Genomic DNA, 17,319 nt, shown 5'->3' on the forward strand with positions numbered 1-17,319 from the left:
ATCATAGTACATAGCATAAATAGCATAGATCAAACTAAATTTAACCTAAGGAAGGCTGGCTCATCAGTCCTCGACGCCGAGGTAGAACGCCTCCGCCGACCTCCAGCAAGCATGGGTGTGCACATGGCCTTCCTTGGTGACGGCGAGCCTTTCTGTTGTGCCATCTTCTCCGGCCGCCTCTACGCGCTGCGTGACGAGCAGCTCCTCATCCGTGTCTGAGCACCTCTTGGTGTGCGGGAAAAGCGCTTCGTCAAGCTCGTGGAAGCAAGAGCTGCCGGTCTCCATGTCATGCCGGGGGAGCTTGCGCGGCGGCGGGAGGCCCCCATGCCCGCAAGCACCTCCGGCCATGGATCTGTGGGGAAAGGAAAGAAATGGGCGGAATCGCTCGCCGGAGAAAACAAAGGAGAAGGCGGAGGGGCGGAGCGTATGCAGGAAGCGAACCCTAAAATGCCCAGACCCATAGATATAGCTACGGAGGGGGCAATTTGTAGACCGCTAGTATATTTTTTTAACGGTCGGATGATTTTTACTGGACTTGTTTGGGGCCAAAAAGGCCAAAAAGATAAAACCGCCGAAATTATAAGGGCCGGTGAGAATATAGCATATCTGCTAGCGTTGCTCTAAAGCTTCGGGTGCTAGTGGGTAGTGTGCTGTTGGCATGGGCTGGTCGATAACTAATAATTGCTGCAGAGAAGACTTCAGAGCGTGTCTCATAAATGAATCATGAGGCCCCGTTGGGTATACAGGTCAGAAAAGCAAAAGAATATAAAAAAGTACTCCCTCTGTTTCGAAATAGTTGTCGTCGGGGATTGTCAGTTCATTTTTTGTCACGTTATGGTATTTCTCCCATTTCCCCTTTTGCACTCGCACTCGCTCTCTCCCCGACCACACGCTCTCTCCCGGCCAACACTCTCTCCCGACGACCACTCGCTCCTCCCCGTCCAGATCCTTTGTGCCGCCGGCCAGTCACCACCCTCTCCCTCTCGTCGGTGTCTTCCTCACTGCCGCCTTGCTCCTCGCCACCCCTAAAACTAGCAACCCGTCTCCCCCTCGTCGGTCAAAGGTGAAATTTTTACCAGCCGGGGTGCTCGATCTGTGGGCGGCGGTGCTCGATCCGTGTTGGAGCAGCGGGAGGAGGAGGGCAGTTTTGGATTGGAGCAGTGGTGCTGGACCAGAGCAGTGGGAATAGGGGGGTGGTGCCGGCCGCTCTTACTTTGTGTAGTCCTCTTCGCTCTCGTCATGCCGTTGCCACCGCCGAGGAAGACGGAGAGCCTGTCGGAGGGAGGAGCGCCATGGCCAGTTCTGACCTCCTCTGTCCAGATCCAGCTCCAGGTCAGTTCTACTCTCCCTCTCTCCATGAAATTTTTTGGGGCAGAGCCGATTCGGCCAGCCTCCAGCTGCGAATTTCTACTGAATCGCCTGTCGTTTGTGGGTAATTTCAGCAATCATCCCCTCTTGCTGCTTGCTCTCTCAATTTCAAGACTGAAGAAGAGAACATGGGGAGCAGCAGCTGCCCTCTGCTCTGCTCTTATGCGAATGCTCTACTGCAGGACCATGGCAGCGATGCTCGCCGAAGCGGACGACAACCACTCCCGTGCAAACAAAGGTACAGACTGGTCCTGGTTGGCGATGAGGGCGCTCTGGCCTCTGTAGTTACATGAGACAACAGTTCTTTGTGCAAATGTTGACTGAATTTGCCTCTGACTCGTCTCTGCACTTGACTGAATTCGCCTCTTTGTGCAATGTTGCTGCTGCAGGTGAGCATTCAGGAAAAGAACAGTTGGCTGAACTTCAGGAAAAAGATACACCGAATCTTAGTAAGCGGATACTCATAGCCGAATTCTTTTGGATGCACATATAGTTTGTATCGCAACTTAAATAATGACAGTAAATAAACTCTCAATTGCACTGTCCAGTAATTGAAAATAAATTACACCTTTTCAGTTAATTTAAATTAACTGAAACCTTTTGTACTCCCATGATCAGTGTTACTGTACAGTAATTAACACCGAATTTGTAAGTGCAAGTAGTGCTTGTTTTCAGGAGTAGGATGCTGATCAATAGTGCTTGTTTGGAGTAATTGTTTGCTCTGTAGTGCATTTTTGCTGCAACCTAATCTGTGGAGTATCAAGCTAATTGGAAGAAAGCCAATTGCTTGCTCTGTAGGAACTTTTATGTGCTGGAGTATAGGATTTGCTGTTTAGCAAGGCTTTGAGTAATTCTACTCACTTCTCTTCTCTTTAGTAAATTAAATTTAGGAGTAGGAGTAGTTCTTAGAACTACTATGCACCTTAAAACTACTCCTGTTAAATAACTGAAACTACTCTGCACCTTAGAACTACTCCTGTTAATTAACTGAAAAAACTTTTTTAAGTTAATTAACTTAATTTCTTTCTGTTAGGAGTAGGAGTAGTTCTTGGAGTAGGAAGAGGAGCAGTGCGAAGAATTCTCTTATCTTCTCTTACTCTTCTCTTCTCTACTCTCGCTCTCTTCCCTTCGCTTCTCTTCTCTTTCTCTTCTCTTTTCAGTAGTCTGCTCCAAAATTCTGCAATGAGGCCCGTGTTTCCACTGCTATTTATTTTCTAAATCACATTTTCAGTTTTGCAAATTCTGCAATTTTGCACATGAAGCTTCAGATTTTAGCACATGAAGCTTCTGCTACTGTTAATCTTGTCATGAATCTTCTGTTGACTTGGTACATTAGCTTAAAATGAATCTTTTCCTTTAAGTAAAACTAAATGAAACTTTTTTTGTTAATTTAACAGTTGCTGACTTGCAGTAGTATAGCACTTGCAGTAGTGTAGGACATTAGTAGTTTAGTGTAGGACAGCAATAGTTTGGTGTAAGTTTCAGTTCATTAACTGAATTTTTTCAGTTACTTAACTGAAACTTTTTCAGTTACAGCAGGACTTCTCTTCTCTCTTCTTCTCTCTTCTCTTTCTCTTCTTGCATCTGTAGTTTAGTGTACTTCCCTTGTGCCCTCCATACTCCTCTCCTCTCCCACTCATTTCCTCTCCTACTACTTTGCTTGTTCTCTTCTTCTCTAAATTATCTTATCATCTCTAAATTCACTCATCTTGTCTCCTACTACTCTCTTCTCTTCTCTTTCATTTAAATGGAGTACTCCACACAAGCAAATGAATTACACATACAAGTCTCACAAAATGGAAAAAAAATATGGAGTAAAAATGATCACAAAATGGAGTTACACATACAAGCCTCACAAAATGGAGTATTACACATATGGAGTAATTTCACATGGGATGCACTCCGCACAAGTCTCATCTCAAGGAACTACACATACTCCACATCTGAACAAGCCTCATGTCAAGCATCGGAACAAGCCTCATCTCAAGCATCTGAACAAGCTCATCTCAAGCATCTGAACAAGCCTCATGTCAAGAATCGGAACAAGCCTCATCTCAAGCATCTGAACAAGCCTCATGTCAAGCATCGGAACAAGCCTCATCTCAAGCATCTGAACAAGCCTCATGTCAAGCATCGGAACAAGCCTCATCTCAAGCATCCGAACAAGCCTCATCTCAAGCATCCGAACAAGCCTCATCACTGAACCCTCCCCATTACCTCTAAGTTGTATAGGGCATTCGTGTAAACCTCTTTCAGGCATGTTAGTCTTGGAGGTAGCTGCCCAAGACCCTCAAGCCTTTCCTTGTTAACATGTGGTATTTTATACGCATTTCCCACCGCATGGTTCATGATCTCAATCATGCACATTTCTAGAGTTAGGAAAATTCTGTTGAGCTTGTAAACATCATAGCCTTCAAATTCCTCCAAAACACCTGCAATAAGGTCTTGTAGTGTTTTAGGACTCAGACAATCTGTCAGCGATTGCAGCGAGTTGAAAAACCCAAGGTCAAGCACATTCAAATCAGGACTGTTGGCAGGCTGTTGTACTAATCTAATGTCAAGTCCAGTTTTTGCGACAGCTGCTAGAAATTCCTGGTCATCTGGCAAGATATGGGGCTTAGCATTATCCTGCTGAATGTAGATGGTCTGTCCCAGCATCACTTTCCAGCCAAACTGCTTGTATCGCTGGCAAGACTTTCTCTATCAGGAACTCCCTCATCACTTTTCTATCGACCTTTATTGACTTTGTCTCTATTGTACCTCTGGGCCTGTTGTCGCTTCTCCTCTGAGCAGGAACTTCTTTCACGAATGGCCAGATACCGGTTTTCCTAGAGAAGGTCATGTTTCCTTCGCTGTCCCACCTTGGCCTAGCAACGGCCGTTAAAAACATCACCTTGCCAATACAGTTGCCGTGTATAGGCCTCGTAGGCTCTTCCTCCCCATCTAGCAGATAATATGTTCTATTCTTCTTTGTCATGTTAAACCACTTCTCGTCAATATGGACAACGTTATGCATAGTCTTGAACTTAGGCCTCGCAGTTGCTGTTGTTGCCTCATCAAGCATCGACAAACAAAAATTCATCCTATCCATCTTATTCTTTTCCTTTAAAGCCGGCTTCACACAGTTTGTATGCCTCCTAATCAAATTTAGCATGAACTTTCTATGAAGTGTAGTAGGGCTACATCCCAGTTGCCAGGCTAGTGATCTAATAGTAGACCTCCTATTTAATGGGATTGTTAGGGTTTTTTCTAGGTTAATGTCCTTAGGCTTTCTTCCAGAATTTCCTTTTCTCTGATCGGCAACATCTACCTCTTGACCTTGTTGAATTTGCAACATTGCTTTCCTCCAAATTCTTTGTATATTCCAAACACCCACTGCAAAAAAATTTGCAATATCTTGCGTATCAGTTTTCTTAAAAGTGCCTCCTCTACTCATACACAGTGTATGCAATGCTACATAAGCAGCAAACTTTTGCTGGTCATTGAGGGTTTTATTTTTTCTACCAACTTGTCCAGCACCTGCACCAAGACATACAACAAAGAAATGATTAAATGAAATGATCAAGTGATGAAGTGATGGACTGATCAAGTGATGAAATGATGGAATGATCAAGTGTAACTGTACCTGGATTTTGAACAATTTCATCTCCTTCCATTCCCTCTCCGGCATCTCCTTCCATATCATCTCCTACATGTCCTTCCATTTCATTTTCTGCATTTTCATCCACATCTTCTGCAGGTGGAGTGAAGTTGAGGTCTGGGAGATCCATTTTCTCCTGAAGATATGAATATGTAAGATGAAGTAGAAGTAGAAGTAGAAGTAGAAGTAGAAGTACAAGAAGAAGAAGAAGAAGAAGTACATATAAATTCAGTCTGTGTACTGTCAATTGTTGTATGTTTACTATCAAAGCAAGAATTAGTCAATTGCTGTCTGTTTACTGTCAAAGCAAGAAAGACAATATTATTATGGTCAATTGTTGTCCGTTTACTGTCAAAGCAAGAATTAGTTTCCTAGGTTAATGAAACATTACCAGCCATAATTAGTTTTCTGTATCTTAATTATCTCTGGACATTTTTGCCTGAAAACTGAATGTACAATGTTTCTGTAGATAATTTGGTCGAAAAGGGACGACATGCTGAGGTGTACAACATTCAGTTTCTCTTTCGACATGCTGAGCTCTATAAGTGCTCACATTCTTTGTATGGATCTTATTGAATAAGTACTTGTTAACATTGGTACCATTTTCTTCAGATTTTCGTTGGTGGTCTTCTGATTGATTTGGAAGGAAGAATTGTTGGTATGAATTTCATAGACGAGAATAAAACTCCCTTTTTGCCCGTCCAGATTGTTGGGAGATGCCTGAAACACTTCAGAAATTTGGGTATGTTTTTCTTTTCCTTTGCTCCTGAAGCTATTCTGTACTTAGGCCTGAAGCTATAAAATTTTGTTTCCTTGGCAAAAAATTCAGTTTACAAAAAATACTGTAAATGACATCAGTAGAGATTAGTTGAAGAGATTACTGCTTTAAATGACATCAGTAGAGATTAGTTGGTGTAGTACTACTTGAAGTGACATTACTTAGTGTAGTACTGCTTGGAGTAGCCTGCTTGCAGTACTTCTTTTCATGGAGCTGCTTGCAGTAGTTTATGATTTGCAGTCAGATTAGCTTGGAGCAGTAGCATTGCTTGCTCTGCTATTCTCTTCTCTTCTTTTTTTTTAATTAAAATTAACTCAACCTTTTCCTTTAATAAAATTAGCCGGAACTTTCCCAGTTAATTAAAATAACTGAAATTGTTCCTTTAATGCTTGCATAAACTTTTTTATACTCTAATGAAGGTTTTGTGTACTCTACTGCTTGCATCAGTACTTTTAAAAATAAATGAATCTTTTCTCTCTTCTCTTCTCTTTGTCAAGGATGTACTTACTCAAGAATTACCACCACTTAGACCAAAGGACCAGTTGGTATTAATTTCAGAGATAGATGTAATTTCAGTTAAATTCAGTTATGCACACAAAATTCAGTTAATAGCTTAATGTTTTGGACTGATGATGTTGTTGGAATTTGTACTACTGAAAATTAAAAAAATGTACTCCTTTAATTAACATTGATTCATTGAGATGGTGGTATGATCAAATTAAGAAAATTCAGTACCTTTTCTGTTACTGTAGAGTACTTAAAAATTAGGAGTAGCTAGGAGCAAAATTAAAATTAGGATTAGGATGGTGGTATGATTGCTGCTATTCCTAACATCATCGGCTGGCTTGCCATCTCCTTCGCAAAAGTATGACAGTAGTGCATTTTCCAAAGGCTTAGTTTCACCACTTGCTGTTGCTGCTTCTGAACCTGTCGCGCTTGTCGGCGTTTGTTTTACAGGACACTTCTTTCCTGTATATGGGACGATTGCTTGAAGGATTTGGTGTTGGTGTCATATCCTACATGGTTAGTATAAGAAATCTTTGTGCCTGCTTTTTTTGCATTAAGTATGTCTATCTAGTTAAGTTATTAAGCAACCAAGAACATCCTAGCCGAAGTTGCATGACCCAATACTAACACCAAAAGTGATCTCACAGATGCAGAGCCACACTTAGTGCCAGAACTAACATTGTTTTCTTGAGTTCTTAATCATGATCTGGAGTACTAGCATGGAGTAATTTGTTTGCAAGAGTACAATTACAAGCATGAGTACACTGAATTTCTTGTAGCAGATGGAGCACATAAATAGCTCACCTACTGTTGATCTGCTAATTTGCCAATTTTCTGCTCCTTGCTGATCCTTGCTGATCCTTGCTCCTACTGTTGATCTGCTAGTTTTGACAGGTGAACAGATGGACAGTGGCTGCTCCTTGCTGATCAATTCAAAATTGCTCTGGCTATCAATTCAAGCTTGTTGTGACTGGTGAGAAGACGTCCTGGTCAATCACCACATCTGATCAATTTCTGTCTGTGGCGAGAAGAAGTGGTACAACTCCGGCGATCAATTTCTTTGGCGATTAACAATTTGGATCAATTCAAACAGCAACACAGGCAGCGCTAGTGCTGCTGTTGGTCAGTGCGGGGAGGAGCACGGGCGGAGGTCAATTGGCCGGATCCGGAGGTCCAGTGCCTGAATCGAGGAGCTGGAAGGCTGAGGCAGGAGGAGGAGCACAGGCTGCACTGCTGCTGCTGTTGGTTAGTGCGGGGAGGAGCACGGACGGAGGTCAATTGGCCGGATCCGGAGCTCCAGTGCCTGAATCGAGGAGCTGGAAGGCTCAGGCAGGAGGAGGAGGAGCACGGGCGGCGCTGCTGCTGGTCGGTGCGGGGAGGAGCATGGGCGGCGCGAAGGCCAGGAGTCGCGGGCGGCGCGACGGCCAGGAGTCGCGGGCGGCTGGAGGCTGTGGCGGATGGCGAGGGAGTTGCGTACGAGTTTGGGCTCTTGATTGGAGCGGAGGAAGGTGGCCGACGAGGAGCTGCGACCGGCGCGGACGGACGCCGGAGGTGCAGCAGTGGGATGGAGCCTGGCGGAGGGGAGGAGCGATGGAGTAAGACGAAGATCCCCGGCGACAAGAATTTCAAATTGAGGGTAGTTTAGTAGTTTATCATGTTTTCACCTGGTCGGAAAAGTTCCCCAACGACCACTATGTCGGAACAGGGGGAGTGCATGAATGGAGTTGGTTGTACAGTGCAATTTTGCGTGACCCAAAACAGACGAAAGGGAAAAGGAGAGGTGTTCGTTTGATTGGAAACCTTGTGTTCGTACTAGTAATGCAATAACATATTATATTTTATTCATTGCATGCCGGTTTAGCTTCTCTCACCGCCATGTGAAAGTAATTTTTTATTCAGCTTTGCACGGTGGCTGCCTCATGCCTCCGCTCAAAAAAGAGACCAGACCAGATTTACACAATCCTTTGGAATGACCACTATGAGCGAACCTTTCTACAGGGGTAGATGTTTTCTTTGATCCAAATGCTACCAAGGGCATTAGAACTATGGAATGGACATTCCAATCCTCTGGAAAAGTTTCAAAATCCTGTGAAGCGAACACAGCTAGGTCAGAAACAGGGGAACAGATCAGCTCGGTACAGTTCCTGCTACTAGGTGGGTGTGTTGGGTCAAAAATGCGTTTGGTTCGATCATGATGCGGCAAGACGGGCGGGATATGCACATCAATGAACGCCGGTGCGAAGGAAGTAGTATTCGGCAAACGCTGTTATACACATTCAGATTTCACTGTGAATAAATATTTTATACACAGAAACTCAACCTTACGCAAACATTCAGACAAATCTTCTTTTGCTAAATCCTGAGCGATAATATCTTTGTATCAATGCAGTAGATGTGCATACACTATCCCTACAAGAACAAAGAGTAATGCTCATAACCTTCAGGTTCCTTCAAAAATTCAGAGTACTGGAGCAGGCTCCTCTAACTTGCCTTGCCAAGTTAGGACGCTAACATAGCCCATATCCACCGCACAAATCAGATCCGATGGCTCTCTTTTTTCCAGTACTACTACTTGCCGCTGTTGCCTCGCCCTCGATTCAGGCCGCCGCTGCCCCTCCCTTTATTCAGGCCATCGTTGGTCACCATCAAGGACGAGGGCGAGCTGGGTCGAGTTGATGGGTGCAGCGAGAGATAGGGCCGCACGGAGGACAGGGCATGGTTGGATGGGCTTGTGCAGAGGAGAACCAGCAGGAGACGGAGGAACTCGGACGGCTGAGGAGGCGGCGAACTCACGGGGAAGAAGGTAGCGCAGCAACGTCATTGGACAGTGATGTCCTTCTGAATTTTTACTGCCTTCTCAAGCTATATATGGCGTAGGTGAATCTATCCTGAAACCTTCTTATTGGCACTTATTCAGTATCACAGGAACAAAACAATCCTATATATCTTTTGTCTGTATCACCGCTTGTGATTTCCCCAATCAAGATTTATACACCAAATTTGGTTTGAGATCGTCGCTGATTTTGATTGATCCGTGGAGAAACTGATCTATCTAGGAAGTAAAAAAGGATCTTCCAGAAACTAAATAAGTTGAACAAGTTTCATATTTCCCGTACAACTTGAAGGTCTAAAAAAGTTCAACAATTGGAAGTCTACAGAAGTTCAACAAAATAATGATTCTGATGTTCTCCAAAGCATCATGATTAGAATATATCCTAAGTATATATGCCTCCAGTGGAGGCTCTGGCACTAGGCATATTCAGTAATTCAGTGGAGTTTGTAATGTGCACATATCCACGCAAGTCTTCCTCATTCAGAGTTTTCACCGTTGAATGATTTTCTTTTGTCTTGAACTCTGTTTTCTTTCTTTTGTACTGCCTTTCAGTCCAATTTTTCCTTCTTTTGGAATTTTTGGCTGCCTTGTTAACTTCCTTCTTTTTTAGGCGCAGCAGCAGCCAACAAATCAGTTGTTGCTGGAGGAGTCACTTTGGCATTCAACAAATCGTCTGATGCTGGCGGAGGCACTTCCGCATTCAACAACCGTCGTTTCACTTACTAAGGTTATCAAGTGTATTGTCGATCAAAGTACACATTCTTCAGAATGTGATGCTTCAGTTGCCAAGTTATTAAATTTGTGTGATAGGCCATTGTGGCGGAGAACTGTCTCTATATTTGGATCTGCAATCACAATCCTTCCATGACTATCCTTAACAGATCCTGCTCGTGCTTCTTGGGTCCATCGCTTCAAAATATAGTGTGATGGAAGGAACTTAATGCTCATCATGTCAAGAACTTTTAAAGCATGTGCACACAATATCCCTAGTCTATCAAACTGATCACAAGTGCATGATGGTGTTTGTTCCAAAGGGTTACCAGTAACTTCCCATTATTCTTCAAATATTGGATGCTCAAAAGGATATCCAATTTTAACCATGTATTTGTATTGTCCATCTAGTGCTTCGGCGCATGCTGATATAGATCTCCGGTATTCCTTTTGAAAAAAATCGAATATAGTAGGAGTATAAAGTGGGCCAACATGCATCAACATTGGGGTCTTCATTTTGATTCTTGGCAAGTACTTCCTGGAATCAAACTCTGAATTGACCTCAACATCTCTTTTTACTTTTGACAGCTCTTTCGAAGTCCTGAAAGAACCGGACAACGTCTAAATCTGACTTCAGATGATGCTTCAAGTCATTGTTGAGACTCTCACTTAGCTGCATGCTCTGCATACCCAAGGTAAATGCATTTATCATGAAACATTTTTCCCACTTCTCTTTTACTTTGTAAATACTACCGAACCAAGTTTGTGCTGGCACTTGAGCCCTCAGATTTTCAAATGCTTCCTCAAATTCTTCTTGGTGCCCATGTTGATACATGCAAGCACTGAAATCTGCAAGATTCTTTGTCCACATAACTAGATAAATGTGTACATAATCCATGTCGTGATTCAAGAATAACATACCCAACTGTCTTTCCCATTGCACAATCTTGATTCAGTATATATGGTTCTAGGATGCTTCTCACTATGTACTAATAAGAAAGAATCAAACAAGCATTCAAAAGATTCAGATGTCTCATCATAGAGGAGAGAAGCACCAAAGATAACAGTTTCTCTAAAATGGTTGAATCCAACGAACACACCAAATGGCCTATGTTCCTTATTTGCTCCAAAAGTGGTGTCAAAGGTCATGACATCGCCAAAATGAGCTTAATCAATTATCACCTTAGCATCAGCCCAAAAAATGTTTGTTATTTTTCATCACAGTCCAGCTGTAAAACATATTTGAATGCTGGATTCTATGCAGCTCTGTCTTGAAAATACTTCAACATGCTACCCGCTTCACCATACTTAAGGTCCCTTTAGTGCTTTGTTCTCAAATGATTCTTGTGATCCCGAGGAGTGTAGCTCAGGTTAGATGATCCGTCAACCCGTCAACTAGCAAACTCATGAGCAGCTTTTAGTGCAATATCAGAGTCATCAGCACATTCAATTTCAAAAGCCTGCACTTCAAAGATCATTCTCTTTCATAGCAATAGGTGGCATGCTTCTGGCAATTGAAGTGTGTGATTGTGTTCAAGAAAAAGATCAGATATTGCCCAGTTACCAGCTTCACGATTTATTGAAAGGGTCATACGAACTCTACAGTCAATTCTAGTCTCAGCTGTTGGATTCTTAACAACATTATATCTTTTGTCTACTGCCTTTTTACCCACTTTGAAACAAACATATTTGCAGGAGGTAAATTTCCCATCAAATTTGCTTCTGTTTTAATACCTTTTTCTGATGCTGAACCCCATCCTTCCTCCGTAATATCCCCAAAATTTCCAAGCCTCATCTAGGGTGTTGAACTTCATGCCAAGCTGCGGTATCCAAGTGGGCAATACATTCTCTGTAGAATGCACAAGTGCAGAAAATAGGGTCACTCATTTGCAAGAAAAGAGAGGAATCCAACACAAAATTGAAAATGTTATTCTCACTTGTTTGAATCTGCTTCTGCTTGGTTCTCCATCGCGCATGTTTGAATCTGCCACTTGTTTGAATCTGCAGAAAATAGGGTCATCGCGCATGAAACATGACATGGTTTTAGTTCAAATTTGAGTTCAAATTTGAACTAAAACCACGTCATGTGTTTCCAAACGGAGGTAATAGTACACAAGCATATGTAGAAGCTTTACAAATTAGTCGCTGGTCCAGTACAGAACAGGCTAGGACATTTCATTTGATCCTGATGTTTCTAAGAGAGTGGCTATTTTTTATTTAGTTATCAAAATACCCCAGTGACTTCATTGAAGAATCAACACTACTTGGAAAGAACTGAACACAACACATTGAATCAGAAGGCAGTATCAAACGAAAATACTTCATCCTCAATTCATTCTAATAATGTGCAATCTCTAACCATAGGTGGGAGAGAGGATCAGGCATGTACTTTCACCTCCTTTCTCGCCGGATTCTTATCCTCCTCATCTAACCCACGCCGGATTCTTGTCCTCCTTCTCCGCCGGCTTCTTAGAGCAGGGAGCAGGGGTGGTGCCTAGGGAGATAGAAAGGCAGCACACACCGGGACGAGCAAGTTATGGGGGGGTGCGGGGACCAGGGGTGGCGCCAGTGGCGTGCCCTATCTGCTGACAACCGATTCGCTTCGTTGTGATTCCCTACTGTTAGCAGGCTGCATGGAACTGCATCTCTCATAGAGAAAACAAAGAGACGCTAGAGAGTGCCCTGATGATCTGAGGAGTTAGTACGCAAGTAAAATTGGTAGAAGGAACAAGAGCCAAAAAAAATATTTTCATATCTTCTTTTCTCTGACAAGCAGATTTAACATGTCTTTGAATGCTTCTCAACAAATACTTCAACAAAGTTCTAGAGATAATAGAGGAATAATAATTCATTGTTTAAAGATGTTGCCCGCCAGGCAACTTTACTAGTTTATAAACTTGGAAGAGTAATACATATAGGAAGGAATGCACAAGTTACATCCATGTTGATCTGGCTGCTGCAAAGTAGAAAGGGACAGGCTGACAGCTTATTTTATCCCTTAAACTTTAGGGCTTGTTCGGTTCAGTTTGCTGGAGATTGCAAGGGGTTGAGCGGAATGAAATCCGCAAGCCAAAACCCCACTAAATCCCCTCCCATCACCTTGGGGAGAGGATTAGCCGAAGCCTTGGTGACTTAAAGAACACACTGGATGCCGGTATAGCTGATAAAGGACTTGTGCTTGATCATTTCAAGTTCAGATGATCCTTCGTGGACCACCTCCACACCAGTGAGCACAGCCGCTGTGTTGCTAGGATTGCCCTGAGCGTCTTGCTCCCCGGTGTCAAATTTTTTGAAGATGCAAAACCTGCCGGCTCCAAGGTACAGTAAGCTACCCCTTATCTGCACCCATCCATCAGGCTTGTCGAGGACCTGCCAGTTATGCAACAATTTGGGAGCCCTGCCAAGGTTGGAGAGGTCCAATGCGCACAAGCTGTTGGCGCTGTTGCCGGCCATGCCGAACCAGAGGTTGCAAAGCTCAGGGACATGCTCAGCCCGTCCATGGAATGGCAGGGTCCAGCGGCCAACCTTTTCCCAGGTGCAGCTAACCGTATCGAAGCAGTAGGTGCCGATGGAGCTTGGCCCAGCGGAGGATATGCAGATGGTCTCGCCATCACCAAGCAACATGTAGGACTGGATGGCTGTGCAGTTATAGGCTGGGTCGTTGACGTAGGGAGGCGGTGGGAGCCGGTGCCACTCCCAGCAATTCTTGCCGTAGACGAGAGCTTCGAAGATGAAAGCATTGCGAGCAGCGGGAAACCTGTCCATAACGTACAAGGCTTGGTCGCCCCTGGTGTCCGCACGAGTGATAGACAAGGAGACGGGGTTGTCCCCCTTGGGTTCGTTAAGGCAGGCAACGGGCTGGACGGAGCAGCTGCCGGCGTCGCAGAGCACGGTGTTGCCCGCCGAGTCCATGGAGAGGATCTTACCATCGCCGCCGCCGCTGCCTCGACCATAGAATGGCAAAAAATCGAGCCTTGGGCCGTCTACGCGGTATGCTTCCAATCTGAGCCTGGGCGGTGGCATCTTCGGGGCAACGGCTGATGATGGCGGCGTCATATTTTCCTCCTTGGGTTGCGCTGCTGCTGCCCGCGCTTCCGCCGTGGATGGGTAGAAGAGGTGCTCCCCGGGCTTGATGCGACTCACCGTGTACAAGCTACCTCTGCCAGACCTCTGCATCACCACATTCACGAACTGCCGAGCCTTCATTTTTAATTCTTCCCACTCCTCCTGCAAAACAGAGATCACGAATTAGATTATATATTAGTACAGAAGATTCTTCCACAATATCTGCAGAAACAATTTTAAATACCAAATGGAAAAGAGAAAGAAAGAGTAATACCTGCAACAGTACTTGCTCCTTGGGACTAATCGAAGCTGGCGCTGTTGGACGAACGGCGGCGGTGGCGGCGGCGGCGGCGGCGAGATCGGGATGGGGATCTTTTTTTTTAGATCACGGGATGGGGATCTAGGTCTGGCCGTCATGCCCTTTCTTCTCTTCTTATTATTATGTGGATCAATAGATGGATAACCCACGGGTCGGCTGGGCCATATTACCATGGATCAGCCCACAAAGTTTTGGCCCAGTTTCTGTCCTCGACACCAAATGGTAATATCCTCCTCGTCAGCGCTCTATGAGAGCTCCTCCTTGGCGCCTTCAGCGCCCGCAGGCGATTCCAGCGCCCACTGTGTCGCTAGACTGGACCTGGCCCAGCAGCGAACGCTGGCTGCTGCCGCTCGCTTGATCGTTGGCTATCGCTGCCCGCTCGATCGCTGGCTCCGGCTTGATCTTTTTTTCCTTCATTCTAAAAACAGCTACAGTACAGCCCCAAAAAAAACTGCTACAGTACAGACTATTTTTCTTAGAAAAAAAACCGGTTTGCTACTGTATGTACTCTTGTCTTAGAAAAAGTTCATCGACTTTAAAAATAAGTTCATTGAATTTGAAAAACAATTCATCGAGTTTCAAAAAAGTTCATCGAGTTTGAAAAAAAGTTCATCGAGTTTGAGAAAAAGTTCATCGAGTTTGAAAAAAGTTCATCGAATTTGAGAAAAAGTTCATCGAGTTTGAAAAAATTTCATCGAGTTTGAAAAAAGTTCATCGAGATTCAAAAATGTTCATCAAGATTTAAAAAAGTTCATCGATTTAAAAAAATTCATCGAATTTGAGAAAAAGTTCACCAAAATTTGAAATATAAATTTCATCGAATTTGAGAAAAAGTTCATCAATTTTGCATGAAACCCAGGAAGAAGAGAAAAAAGAAAAAAGGAAAAAGGAAAAAAGAAAAAGGAAAAAGGAAAAAGGAAAAAAGAAAAAGGAAAAAGGAAAAAGGAAAAAAAAAGAAAAGACAAGGAAGAAAAGAACAAGAAAGATGCATGTAATCACATTAGGCTTGCTAGCGTGGTGGTTAGTGCTGTGTGCTGTGAAGCAGGAGGTTGCCTGTTCGAATCCTGGTTCATCCGCTTTTCTTTTTGCTTCGCGATTGCGGGAAGCAAAACGGGCCAGGCCCAAAATAGCGACGCGAGGAGAGGGGGCTATGCGCCCGATTGCAGGAACAACTAAAACGGGCGCTTAAGGCGCCAAATAGGATTTAGCGCGCTCTATGCGTTCACCCGCTTTTCTTTTTGCTTCGCGATTGCGGGAAGCAAAACGGGCCAGGCCCAAAATAGCGACGCGAGGAGAGGGGGCTATGCGCCCGATTGCAGGAACAACTAAAATGGGCGCTTAAGGCGCCAAATACGATTTAGCGCGCTCTATGCGCCCGATCCCCCGTTGCTGGCGCCTCGCACGAGCAATTGGGCCGGCCCATTAAAAATGCGCAGCATCCTTCGCAACTCGCTCGGAAAAGAAAAGACCGCCCTCCATCGCGCACAGGTACGTTCGCTCTTTTCTCCAAAAAAAAAAGGTACGTTCGCTCTCGATCGAACTCCCTCAAAAAAGTTTTTCTTTGTGAAATCCCTATAAAAAGAATATCAATTTTGAAGAAAAATCACAAAAATGAAAATATTTCATTGATTTTGAAAGAAAAGATCATCGATCTGAAAAGAGTTCATCGATTTTGAAAAAGTTCACCGAGTTTGAAAAAAGTTCATCGAGTTTGAAAAAAAATCATCAAATTGAAAAATAGTTCATCAATTTTTTTAAAAGTTCATCAATTTTGAGAAAAAATCATCAAATTTGAAAAAAAGTTCACCGATTTTGCGAAAATTTGGTCGCTTTTGAAAAAGTTCACGCAGTTTAAGAAAGAGAAAAAAGATAGAAAAAAGGAAAAGAAACAGGGAAAACAGCTTCCTTTTTCGCATGTTATAGAGAAGAAAAAGAACGGTTACATGTGGTCTCTAGTTCAACTGGTTTGTCCGGTAGCTACGTGAACGAACGAGTGGGGTTCGAGTCGTGGTGGACGCTCATTTTTTGGGTTTTTTATAAGAAAAGGAAAGCAGGATGGGCCGGCCCGCTATAAGACTTTGTGTACAGGGGGGGCGCTTAAGGCGCCGAATAGGATTTGGCCTCGACACCGCCAGAGAAGGATAATTGGGGAGCTCCTATTGGGTGCTGCAAGCGCCGGCCAGCCGTTTAAATTCGGGCACACCAGGAATCGATCTCTACACACTAAATTAGCAGCTTCGAGCCTTCACCACTATACCAAGCTTGGGTTGTTGTCTATTATCAGAAAATAACTCTATCTGAGCTCTCCTTGAGTACAAACATTAACATATATTCAACTTTGTTCACGTTGATTAATATAGACAACAAAAAAATCGCCAAAAATGAATACATGTACGGATTCAAAAATGTTCACGGATTTTGAACAAAACTTCACGAAATTTTCAAAAAAGGTTCAATGAAGTTGAAAAATATTATCAAATTTGAAAGTAGTTCATCAATTCTTAAAAAAAATCATCAGATTTCAAAAGAGTTCATCATTTTTTTGAAAAAATTTAACCTAATTTGATAAAAGTTCATTGAATTTGAATAAAGTTCACCAAATATCAAAAAAGTTCATCAACTTTCAAAAATAGTTCATCCAAAAATGGAAAAAGTTCATCAGATTTGAAAAGAGTTCATCATCTTTTTGGAAAAAGTTCACCTAATTTGATAAAAGTTCATCAAATTTGAAGAAAGTCACCAAATTTCAAAAAAGTTCATCAATTTTCAAAAATAGTTCATCCAAAAATGGGGAAATTTCATCGATTTGAGAAAAGAGTTCATAGAATTTTCGAAAAAAGTTCACGAACTAAAATACCATGCATTTAAGAAAATAAATAAAAGAAATGTAAAAGAACTAGAAAAAAAGAAAAGAAAAAGAAAAGGAACAAAACAAACTGACAAACGAATAGTTAGTGGCCTGGTGGTTGTGGCGTGTTTGTTTGTGAAGGAGGTCGTTGGTTCGATTCGCTGGTAGTACCCTTTAATTTTTTGGATTTAAAACAGGAAGAGAAAACCCTTAGACGGGCCAGCCCAGCAAGGGAGGTAGTGTGCGCTGC

The 17,319-nt window shown here is 43.2% G+C and overlaps 2 protein-coding genes and 2 pseudogenes across 12 annotated transcripts; 1 reads left to right on the forward strand and 3 right to left on the reverse strand.

Annotated features, from left to right (window-relative positions):
• The first annotated feature begins 801 nt into the window (after nt 1–801).
• Nucleotides 802–8,138, forward strand: LOC125540073 (uncharacterized). Of its 9 annotated transcripts, none has more exons than XM_087545177.1 (7): nt 816–1,332; nt 1,443–1,606; nt 1,758–1,817; nt 5,478–5,509; nt 5,621–5,750; nt 6,744–6,809; nt 7,188–8,138. In XM_087545177.1, the coding sequence occupies exons 2-6, from the start codon at nt 1,531–1,533 to the stop codon at nt 6,776–6,778; spliced, it is 333 nt and encodes a 110-aa protein (XP_087401303.1). In that variant the 5' UTR covers nt 816–1,332; nt 1,443–1,530; the 3' UTR covers nt 6,779–6,809; nt 7,188–8,138. The 9 variants fall into 9 exon arrangements, 6 of the variants coding, with proteins under 6 accessions (XP_087401304.1, XP_048559605.1, XP_048559606.1 ...); XM_087545176.1 differs by having other exon boundaries at nt 818–1,332; nt 7,179–8,138; XR_007297175.2 differs by lacking the exon at nt 1,758–1,817 and adding an exon at nt 5,108–5,160 and having other exon boundaries at nt 803–1,332; nt 5,478–5,750; nt 7,179–7,250.
• Nucleotides 3,433–7,150, reverse strand: LOC125540115 (uncharacterized; annotated as a pseudogene). The gene is made up of 3 exons (XR_015617589.1): nt 7,098–7,150; nt 4,994–5,144; nt 3,433–4,887 (listed from the first exon to the last, which is right to left on the reverse strand). The product of XR_015617589.1 is annotated as an uncharacterized LOC125540115 (transcript).
• Nucleotides 8,139–9,342: 1,204 nt separating the features above from the next.
• On the reverse strand, nt 9,343–12,416 carry LOC147987201 (protein FAR1-RELATED SEQUENCE 5-like; annotated as a pseudogene). The gene is made up of 2 exons (XR_015617590.1): nt 11,775–12,416; nt 9,343–11,686 (listed from the first exon to the last, which is right to left on the reverse strand). The product of XR_015617590.1 is annotated as a protein FAR1-RELATED SEQUENCE 5-like (transcript).
• A 254-nt stretch (nt 12,417–12,670) lies between these two features.
• LOC125540071 (uncharacterized) lies at nt 12,671–14,334 on the reverse strand. Its single transcript, XM_048703646.2, has 2 exons — nt 14,177–14,334; nt 12,671–14,064 (listed from the first exon to the last, which is right to left on the reverse strand). The coding sequence occupies exon 2, from the start codon at nt 14,041–14,043 to the stop codon at nt 12,970–12,972; it is 1,074 nt and encodes a 357-aa protein (XP_048559603.2). The 5' UTR covers nt 14,044–14,064; nt 14,177–14,334; the 3' UTR covers nt 12,671–12,969.
• Nucleotides 14,335–17,319: the final 2,985 nt, after the last annotated feature.

Source organism: Triticum urartu, chromosome 2A (genome assembly GCF_056163025.1).
Source record: "Triticum urartu cultivar PI428250 chromosome 2A, HENAU_Tu73, whole genome shotgun sequence".
NCBI lineage: Eukaryota > Viridiplantae > Streptophyta > Magnoliopsida > Poales > Poaceae > Triticum > Triticum urartu.

Coding starts and splice junctions, on each gene's coding strand:
- LOC125540073 (XM_048703648.2), top strand. CDS start 1,531: ATGCGAATGCTCTACTGCAGGACCATGGCAGCGATGCTCGCCGAAGCG. Junction 1,607..1,757: donor CCACTCCCGTGCAAACAAAG/GTACAGACTGGT, acceptor TTGCTGCTGCAG/GTGAGCATTCAGGAAAAGAA. Junction 1,818..5,477: donor AAAAGATACACCGAATCTTA/GTAAGCGGATAC, acceptor ATGTTTCTGTAG/ATAATTTGGTCGAAAAGGGA.
- LOC125540071 (XM_048703646.2), bottom strand. CDS start 14,043: ATGAAGGCTCGGCAGTTCGTGAATGTGGTGATGCAGAGGTCTGGCAGA.